This window comes from Cornus florida, unplaced genomic scaffold, assembly GCF_030987335.1.
Source record: "Cornus florida cultivar Cherokee Brave unplaced genomic scaffold, ASM3098733v1 CherokeeBrave_3.0.0_Hap2_Chr03, whole genome shotgun sequence".
Taxonomy (NCBI): Eukaryota; Viridiplantae; Streptophyta; class Magnoliopsida; order Cornales; family Cornaceae; genus Cornus; species Cornus florida.
In genome coordinates this window covers 84,951,757-84,962,319 of record NW_026775573.1, presented here as the reverse complement: position 1 = coordinate 84,962,319, position 10,563 = coordinate 84,951,757, and the positions used below count along the sequence as shown (strand labels likewise).

The window sequence follows — 10,563 nt, the reverse complement described above, 5'->3', positions numbered from 1 at the left end:
AAGAAGGCTGATTTTAGTTCCGACGAGGGCGTCGGAGAGAACGAATTGCTCTTATCGGTTGGGCACCTTAATGCTCTTCGATTTCCTCTTCACCCATTCTATCACTTAGTCTTTAACAAGTTAGGTCTTGCCCCCCTTCAAGTAAACCCTAACTTTCTTTAGATAGTCTTGGCACTTTTGATCCGCCGAAAGCTAGAGAGTCTTGGCTTGACTTTTGCTGACCTATTGATTACCTGCACCATTTCCAGGCATGGGACCGAGCCTGGCCATTTTTATTTTACTTCCTCTCTTCAACAGAGGATATATACGGACCTTCCTAATTCCGAGAAGAAATGGAAAAAGAGGATGATAATTGTTAAAGGGAACTAGGCTGTGTCTTAATCGAGCAAACTCCCAATCTCGCGCAAATTTGGGAAGTTAGGTATAGAATGTTTTCCCTCCCTTCATGACAAGTGCTCTGGTTGCTTCCCATGTCAAGTCTTACTCTTTCGTCATACTTATGAATTTCTTGGTGTTTTTTCAGTTACCTTCCCCTCCTCTGCAGCTAAGAAGAGGCTTGCTTTTCTCGAAAAACAAGTTTAAAACAACCCCCCTAAAGTTAAGGAGTTACTTTATTCAACCAATCTCAAGGAAATCGCCTCCAGCGCTGTAGCAGTTGACCTGATGGATTTGGCACTCCCTTCATTTGACAGCTTTCCGTTGACTGAGGAAGAGAAGAAAAGGGCTGAAGCCCTTAAAAAGAGAGCCGCAGAAAAGGAGCCTCTTGCCATTGTACGTTCTACTGAGCAGGAGAAAGAGGTTGAGGAAGCTTCTTTGTAAAAGAAGGCGAAATTGAACCCTTCTTCAACAGCAAAAGTCGAGGGAGTTACTCCATCAAAAAGCAAAGGTAAGAAAATTGGAGAAACTGACCCTGAGGAAGAGGTGAGGGCTTTTGTCCTGGTTGAGAAAGGTGAGCCTTAGAGGCCTACCTTTTCTAGGGCGGATAAATCAATCCTTCACTCCGGGGATTCAGTTATTACAGACCCTTCTGTAGCACTGGCAGTTGCACGGGGAGTATAGCTGCCCAAAGATGAAGAAAGTATGGGCAACATGAGGTTAGACCAGCTTCTTCCTTCTACTCCAGTTCGTGCTGTGGAGGTTTATTCTTTTCTCTTCATTGTTAGCTTTTTAGCTTTCTTTTCACTCTATTTACCCTATTATTGTTATTGTTGATTGTGTAGAGCCTATACCACACTATGGCCCTGTGCGCCACTGCTAAGGCTCAGTCTCTTTCTATCAAGAAATTGGAAAGGGACCTTGCCAATGTTGAGAAGAAGGCTTCTAATGTAGCTTTGAATGTAAAGATAGCCTCTAAGACGAGGGATGTTTACAAAAATCGCTTGGTAGCATCTGAAGCCAAGGTGGAGGCATTGGAGGCTGAGAACCAGCGTTTGAAGGATGCAATTGGCACCTGCATCACTGCTGGGAAACAAATGCAAGGACGCTACTCCACCTTGGTACGCTTATCCAGCACAAAGGCCTTCAGGTTTGGCTTCAACCAGTGCTCAGGCGATAAGTTGAAGGACCCAGAGACTTTTGATGCTGACATGGAAGTGTCCTTCCCTTACACTGAGGGTCCACGGGCCCAAGAAGCTGAGGTGTTATTTGCTAAGATGGTGAAGTCTCACCAAGAGGACCATCCAGCTCCAAGTTTGTCAGCTCATCCATTTTCAAACCCATTAACTCCTCCAGCCTTAAGTCCGAACGTGGTGGATGCTTTTGATTCTGTTCCTTTTGACCCCAAGAGAAAGTGAACTTGTATAATATTTGCTCTGGAACAACATATATTTTGCTTGTAGACAGTAATTGTTATAATTTTTATATTTAGTTTTGAAAACTTGCATATCTATGAATGTTTTTGAGTTGCACATACTTGCTGAGTAATTTTTCATGCCTTTGAAAAAGATTCATTTTCTCTGGAAACTTTGGACTTCTTATGGTCCGAAGCAAAAACGGAGAAGATGATAATAAGGGAGTTCCCATGACAGTTCGGTCACTAACTGAGGAGTGTTCTACCATTTAGTGATCTAACCATCAGGGGGAACCCTTCTTGCCCTTAACTCATGTGGAGTAGGTATATCAATACTCGTTTTTTCATGTACTATTTCGATATGGGACAAATTACTGGACTTAGTAATTGTTTTAATCAAACTCATTGATTCTGAGAATAAAATGTCAAAGAATATAGTAACCTCTATTTAGGTTTTTGCTAATTCATCTGGGTTTTATCCTATTTACTTGTATTCAGATTCCTCGTGTCTAAAGTGTGAAGTTCCTTGTCTTAGAGGAATGCGTTGATGGCTTCGAATTACCAACTTTTTAGTGCTGCATTCATATCATCATGATCCGAAGATTTTGAAAAGAATAGGCTTAAGAAAGAGGGTCCCTTGATATGTTGGTCTCTGATTGAGCGATTACGCTTGAAGACCTAATTATCAAGGGGCACCTTTCTTGGCAATCGATAAGTGTGGGATTGCACTATATATTGCATTCATGTTTTTAATTTATTTTCAATGTGGGACAAAACTTCTCATAGGTCGTACACTGTTGGGCCAAATATGAGGGCCTGCAGGTGTGACAGCCATAAAGAGTATTTGCCCCCACTCGGGTTCAGATCTATTGATGTAACTTCGGACTCAAAGCATTCGAAGTGGTAAATTCCTCGGTTATGAGCCTAGAAGGAATTGTATTATGCTGGACTCTTGTGGTCTAGTATATTGTTCCTCGGCTCTGAGCCTGAGAGGAATTGTATTGTGCCGGACTCTTGCGGTCCGAGGCATGTGGTTCCCAGCTATGAGCCTAAGAGGAATTGTATTGTGCCGGACACCTGGGATTCGGAGTAGGTAGATCCTCGGCTATGAGCCTAAAAGGAACTGTATTATGCCGGATACTTGGGGTCCGAAACAGGTAGATCCTCGGCTATGACCCTGAGAGGAACTGTATTGTGTTGGACACTTAGGGTCAGAAGCAGGTAGATCCTTGGCTATGAGCCTGAAAGGAATTGTATTGTGCCAGACTCTTACAATTCGAAGCAGGTAGATCCTCGGTTATGAGCTTGAGAGGAACTATATTGTGTCGGGCACTTGGGGTCCGAAGCAGGTAGATCCTCGGCTATGAGCCTGAGAGGAATTGTATTCTGCCAGACACTTGGCGTCCTAAGCAGGTAGATCATCGGCTATGAGCCTAAAATGAACTATATTGTGCCGGACACTTGTGGTCGGAAGCATGTAGTATCCTCAGCTTCTCGCTTTAGAAGAATGTTGTTAATGTCCTCAGACTCGCGGGTCCGAGGATTCAAAAATGAGAAAAGGCCAAGGAAAAGAGTGACATTGACCTAGCCAGATTCCCAAACATTTGGTTGGGATCCTTTATTTCACGGTCACCCCTTCCTTGGTGTTTGCTTTTTATAACTGCCACTTATATTAACTATCCCCACTCCTTATTTCTATTCGATGTGGGAGAAAAGTAGAATTTGTATTTTGGGCCAGATAATCTAGGCTTTTGTTAAAAAGAGAAAATTATTGCAAAGAATGCCCGCTGGCACTATTAATTGCCAGCGGGCCCTCTTTGCAATACACTCAAATAATTTCACTGTTCCTTATATAAAGGGAAGCTTAAAGTTATGTCTAAGCGATGTGGGACCATAACAAAACATATGCCTTGAGCTACATACCTTTGTGCTTTGTGTCCAAAAATGAGAGAAAATATTGCAAAGAATGTCTTTTGGATATATGGCCTAAATACATGCCTTAATTTCCAATAGGCACTCATTGCAATATACGTTCATGCTAAAGTCCGCCCCTATGTAAAAGGACTTGCGGAATAATAGATTATTGATTTGGGACAAAAATATAACTAAAAAGCGAAAAAATATAGCTTCGTTTACTGTAACATCTTTCTTTTGTTGTCATAATATCTTTGTTTTGTCGTAATATCAACAGTAGGGTATACGTGTTGCCCCCTCTGACGGAAAAGAAAGTAACAACAAGTAATATCTCACATCAACAAGTTTTAGAAAAAAGGTGCAAAGAGGTATAGTTTAATAAGAATCGTTTATTATGTGGGCCTATAAGTAGCCATATTTGTAGAAAGACAAACATATTGTCTCTTTGTAAAAGAAAAGCAAATGGACTATATTGTCTAATGATAGTACCTTTTGATGTGTATTGCATTCCATGGACGTGCAATTGGACGCCTATTAGCTTTGGCTAATCGGTAAGCTCCTTTCCCTACCACCTTTATGACTCAGAAGGTCTAGTCCAATTGGGTTGTAACTTCTTTATGTGGGCTGTTTCCTGCTTCAGCACCCAGTCGCCTACCATAAAGTTTTTAAACCTGACGCACTTGTTATAACTGTTACGCAGTTATTGCTAATATGAAGCAAGCCTAATTGCTGCAGCATCCCTCTTCTCCTCCAAGAGGTCGAGGCTATGCTCAAGCTGCTGATCATTGTTCCCCTCGAGCAACAAATGTGTCCGAAGAGTAGGTATCGCTGACTCGGTGGGGATGACAGCCTCGGACCCATAGGCCATTGCAAAGGGGCTTTCCCTTGTTGGGCGCTGTGGGGTGGTTCGATATGCCCAATGTACCTTAGGCAGATTTTCGTACCACTTCGACTTGAACAGCTCCAACTTTTTCTTCAGACAGCTGAAGATGGTTCGGTTAGTTATTTTGGCCTGCCCATTTCCTTGTGGATGACTAACCGCGGCCAACTTCTGTCTGATCCCATGCTCGGCGAAGAACTTTCTTGTGCTTCTATTGTCCAAATTCTTACCGTTGTCCATTATGATAACCTTTGGCACTCCGAATCGGTAGATTATATTGTTCCATAGAAAACTCTTTACTTGCTCATGGGTCACGCTTGAATAAGCTTCTGCCTCTACCCACTTTGTGAAGTAATCCATGGCTAGCAATACGTATTCCCTTTGCTTCACAGCTTTGGGCAAAGGTCCGACCATATTAATTCCCCATTGTGTGAATGGCCATGGATTCGCCATTGTGTGTAAGTCCTTAGCAGGCTGATGTTTCATTAGGCCATGTCGCTGGCATTTGTCGCATCTCCTGGTATATTCCTCAGCATTCTGAGCCAGGTATGGCCAGAAGTAACCTTGAGTTAAGACCTTATGTGCCAGGGACCTGCAGCCGGAGTGGTTGCCACAATCCCCATCATGAATTTGCTTTAGTATTATGAGGGCCTTAAGCACTTCAGGTAAGGACCTGAGAATGACTTCCTGTACAATTGATTATTAATAATAGAATATTTGGCTACGATGAACCTGAGTTTCCTTACCTCGGTTTTCTGGTTCGGAAGAGTTCCATGCTTGAGGTAAGCTTCCAGCGGAACCATCTAGCATGGTTCTCGTGGAATGTTCGGATCACCATTATCTCCTGCTAAGGACTTATACTAGGTTCGTCCAGGATGTCTATTGGCACTATCTGGACCAAATCTTCGTCTGAGGAAGATGCCGCTGTGGTCAGTTGATCTGCTTCGGAGTTCTCCTCACGAGGTACATGGTGGAATTCGATTTGATCGAATCCACGTGTAGCACTCTCTACAGCCTCCTTGTATGCTTTCATTCTTTCTTCTTTGGGCTGATATTTTCCTTTCACCTGATTCACAATAAGTTAAGAGTCACTAAACACCTTTAGACACCTTACTTGGAGCTGGTTTGCCAACCAGGGCCCGGCATACTCGACTTCGTTGTTAGTGGCAAGAAAAGTTAGACGAACTGAGTGCTACAGCTTGGTGCCTTCAGGGGTAATGATAATGATTCCGGCCCCAGCACTAGTTAGGTTTGAGGAACCATCTTCCCGAAGCTCTCATTGTGGTTCGGGAGGGTCTGGCTCTTCGGGCTTATCTTCATACTCATGGAGGAAGTCGGCCAATGCTTGGCCTTTGTGTAACACCTTTGGCTCATAAGATATATCGAAGGAACTAAGTTTGATTGCCCACTTAGTTATTCTTCCGGATAAGTTTGGCTTAGAAAGAATAACTCGCATGGGATAGTTGGTTAAGACTACGATGCTATGAGACTCAAAATAGTGCCAAAGCTTCCTCTTTGCATACACCAACGCTAGTATGATCTTTTCTACTTTGTTATACAGCGTCTCACCATCTGTCATCATCTTACTTATGTAGAAGACTGGGTACTGATTCTTTCTTTCTTTTCTGATCGGTATGGCACTTGTGGCTATGCCGGAGATTGTTAAGTATATGATGAGAGTTTCACCAGGCTTTGGAGCGGAGAGAATTGGAGGTTCAGCCATGTAGCACTTTAATTGTTTGAGAGCCATTTGCTGCTAAGGTCCCCATATATCCTTGTTCTTGGATCTTATTGCATCAAAGAATGGTTTGCACTTGTTTGATAACCGAGATATGAAAGGACTGAGAGTTGCGATTCGGCCAGTCAGCACCTGTACTTCCTTGCAAGTTTTTGGTTCCTGATTCTACATGAGGGCCTGAGCCTAAGCCAGGCTTACCTTTATCCCTCTCTTGTTGACAATATGGCCGAGAAACTGCCCTGAAGAGACTGCGAAAGAACACTTGGAAGGATTCAGCTTCATGTTATATCTTCTCAAAGTGTCAAAAACTTCTTGGAGGTGCTTGGGATGGTCTTCCTTCTTCACACTTTTAACCACCCTGTCATCGATGCAGGCTTCTACCGTCCTTCCCAGCATCTCATCGAAGATCTTGTTAACGAGACGTTCGTAAGTTGCCCCAACATTCTTGAGTCCGAAGGACATGACTTTGTAACAGTAGGTGCCTTTCTCTGTTATGAATGCAGGTTTCTCTTCATCCTCTGGATTCATGGGGATCTAGTTGTACCCGGAATGCGCATCGAGGAATGTGAGTCTCTCATAGCCAGTGGTAGCGTCGACCATCTGATCTATCTTGGGTAGTGGAAAGATATCCTTAGGGCAAACATTGTTGAGATTGGTAAAATCTATACACACTTTCCATTTTCCATTCTTCTTCTGAACTACCACCATATTCGAGAGCCATTGTGGATAGTGCAATTCTCGAATGAAGCCTGCTTGAAGCAATTTACTTACTTCTTCAGCAATGATTTGATTGCACTGAGGAGCGAACCTTCTGTGTCTTTGCTTAACTGGTTTGAACACCGGATCCACCTTTAGGTTATAGCATGAGATTGAAGGGCTGATTCCTACCATGTCTGAATGATCCCAGGCAAACGCATATGCGTTCCGTCAAATGACATAAACTAACGCTTTTTTCTCTTCGGTTGTAGGGGAAGAGCCCATATAAGTGATTTTTTAAGGATTGCCGAGGACAACTTCGACGGTTTCGAGAGATTCCTCGGTAGGCTTTGTAGCTTTGGCTTCCTCCTCTGCTTTCAAATACTTGGGCAAATGGTTCTATAATTGCTATTTGGAAGTACCTCCGGGGATCACATCTGGCTAGGATTGCTTAATTATCTTCTTTGCTTCATTCAGTGTTAGCATGTAGCATTCTTTGGCAGTAACCTGATATCCCCAAAGATAAATAACCTCCTTACCGTCCGGAGACAAGCATCGCATCACCTAATAAAGGGTGGACAGAACCTCGTTCATTCGGTGGATCCAACCTCTTCCCATAATGAGATTGTAAGAAGGGTGGATGTCTGTTAGAACAAAGTTCTCCTTCAATGTCCTTTTTGATGTAGTGACGGATAGATCAATTACCCCAATGGGGTCCACCTTTGTGCCATCGAACCCCATCAAAGGACTAGAGGTGGGTCGAATTGATGATGACAGGATCTCCAATTGCTCAAAGACCTCCTTTGTGATAATATTGGCATTGCTACTTGGGTTAACCAATACTCTTTTGATCATGCAATTTGCCACCAGAAGACTGATGACTAGCGGATCCTCGTGGGGAAGCTGAACTCTGGATAAATCTCCATTGCCAAACCCAATACTGATACTGCCTGAAGTGATAGTGTTTACTGAGGATAACTTCCTTAGCTTGTGAGCTGTCCTCAGTCTGGATTGGTACACCTCTTCAGACACTTGGTCGTCTTCTGACCTCCCATGTATTGTATGGATAACTTTCACTTGATTTCCCTCTACTTTCCGAGGATTGACCTCCTGAGGCTTCATGTACTCTTTTGGTGTGAGGTAGTCTACCAACTCACCTTTGATTATCATGTTTTCTACTTGCCGCCTAAGGGATCTACAATCATTGGTTGTATCCCCATAATCCCTATGGTAGGCGCAGTGCTTGCTTTTATCCCCTTGCTCCAAGGGTTGCCTCATTGGCTGAGGGGTTGCGAATCTCACCTTGTTTTCTTGGAATAGCCGAGCTAAGGTGGTACGAAGAGGTGTGAACCTTTCCTCTGTCCTTTGCCTCTTCTCAGGTACCTGAGTGACCGGTGCTGAGGCATGCTGGCTTCTTTGACTTTTTAAACTTGAAGCTTTTTCCGAGGCTTATTTTCCACTGTGACGAGGGTGGCATGTGATACCCTCGAATCCGAGACACGGGTTGATCAGGCCCACGCCCAAACCCGAGGGAATATCAAACAATTAATATTTAACGAACACATAATACAAAATGGATTATTAAGAAATAAATAATAAATGGCTGAAAAGAATTCTAATTGAAAATCCTCAAAATATAATTGTTCAAATCCATTAATCCAAAACCTCCAATTATTTAACAACTCGGGAATCCATCTAGTGGACCCCTAATAAAATTCCCAACTGTAAAATAAAATAACTGTAATCAAAATCCAAAGCTAATAAGATAGTAGTCCTACGTAGTCGAAAGAATGGAAGTCCGTATCTGCTCTGCATGATCAAGCTCTAACCCTGGAACTGACGAGCACCTGAAAAATAAGAGAGTGGGTCAGGCCCACATGCAAGTCCTATTCTACTACGATCCAAACAGGAATCCGATACGCAGATACATCCTAGAGACACTTGAACCTGAAGTGCTCTGATACCAATTGTGATACCCCTCGGATCCGAGACACGGGTTGATCAGGCCCACGCCCAAACCCGAGGGAATATCAAACAATTAATATTTAACGAACACATAATACAAAATGGATTATTAAGAAATAAATAATAAATGGCTGAAAAGAATTCTAATTGAAAATCCTTAAAATATAATTGTTCAAATCCATTAATCCAAAACCTCCAATTATTGAACAATTCGGGAATCGATCTAGTGGACCCCTAATAAAAATCCCAACTGTAAAATAAAATTACTGTAATCAAAATCCAAAGCTAATAAGATAGTAGTCCTACGTAGTCAGAAGAATGGAAGTCCGTATCTGCTTTACACGATCAAGCTCTAACCTTGGACCTGAAGAACACCTGAAAAATAAGAGAGTGGGTCAGGCCCATATGCAAGTCCTATTCTACTACGATCCAAACAGGAATCTGATACACAGATACATCCTAGATAGACTCAACAATATCTAGAGTAGTCTATCTATGTATAAGTACACACTATAGGACGCTCACTAGTCTAATAGGTCTGTCTCAGCCTGAGTAGAGATGCCATGCAAATCGCACATAATGTGGTCATGTGTACCTAGACTTACCAAGGAGCAGTAACTATTGTCCAGCTATCCATCCTAGGCGATATACGCACCCTAACCATGGTCTTGAGACTCAAGCTCATACCATGGTATCATATCATAAATATATAAAATCCGTGTCCTCCTAATACAAAATATCACCCATCTAGTAAAGTGGTTTAATATATGTCTAACAATCCATCCTAGAAACCAAATTATGTCATTCAGTTATTTACTAACCTGACACCAATAGGAGTTGGACTTAACCTTTATGGTTAATCTACACCTTAATCCATTTTAGGTAGGACTTAGTGTTGAACTAATCCATACCTAGTATGCCACCGTCCCATACCGGTGCATACTATCCTCCAGCTAACATAGTTGACAAAACAATATAAATATTTATCAACCACATCCCAAAATAAGCATAAATATAGTTTAACATGTGTATAACTAAATTATGCATCTTATAAAAGATTTAGAATTCCAACTCCAGTCCATTAAATTGATAAAGCAAGATTATGCGATTTACTTCTCCAAACAGTACCATAACTGATGCAATATATAACAGATTTAAAACATCAGTTAATTCCATCAAAGCATACATATACTTAAACAACTATATGCTTATAACATAGCTAAAAACATGATTCATAATTTAAGATCATGCAAAGAAATCAAATTTGCTAAAACAGTAGGCAATATAAGTCAATTATCTAATCTTCCACATACGGGTTCTTCGTTTCACTTTATGTTAATTCTGGCCTTTATATCTAAATGTAAACATGCTTCCCAACATTTTTATAAGTCTTTAGCAATGAATTACACCATTCAGTAGCATACAGACAGCCTTAGAAAAACCCAGTTAAGCCAAACAAACCCTGAAAACAAGTTTTAACGCATTTAAAGGAGAGAGCAGGCTCTCAAAACTTGAGAGCCTGCTCCTAGGCAAGAAGTGCTGGCTCCCTACCCTTGGGAGCTAGCTCTAGGCTATTGAGAG

At 42.0% G+C, this 10,563-nt stretch overlaps 1 protein-coding gene across 1 annotated transcript; it reads right to left on the bottom strand.

Annotated features, from left to right (window-relative positions):
* Positions 1-7,581: 7,581 nt before the first annotated feature.
* LOC132301774 (uncharacterized) lies at positions 7,582-8,295 on the bottom strand. The gene has a single exon (XM_059798999.1). It carries the CDS (start codon positions 8,293-8,295, stop codon positions 7,582-7,584), a length of 714 nt encoding a protein of 237 aa, XP_059654982.1.
* Positions 8,296-10,563: the final 2,268 nt, after the last annotated feature.

Excerpts from the sequence above, each read along its gene's own strand:
- LOC132301774 (XM_059798999.1), bottom strand. The coding sequence starts at position 8,295 with ATGAGGCAACCCTTGGAGCAAGGGGATAAAAGCAAGCACTGCGCCTAC.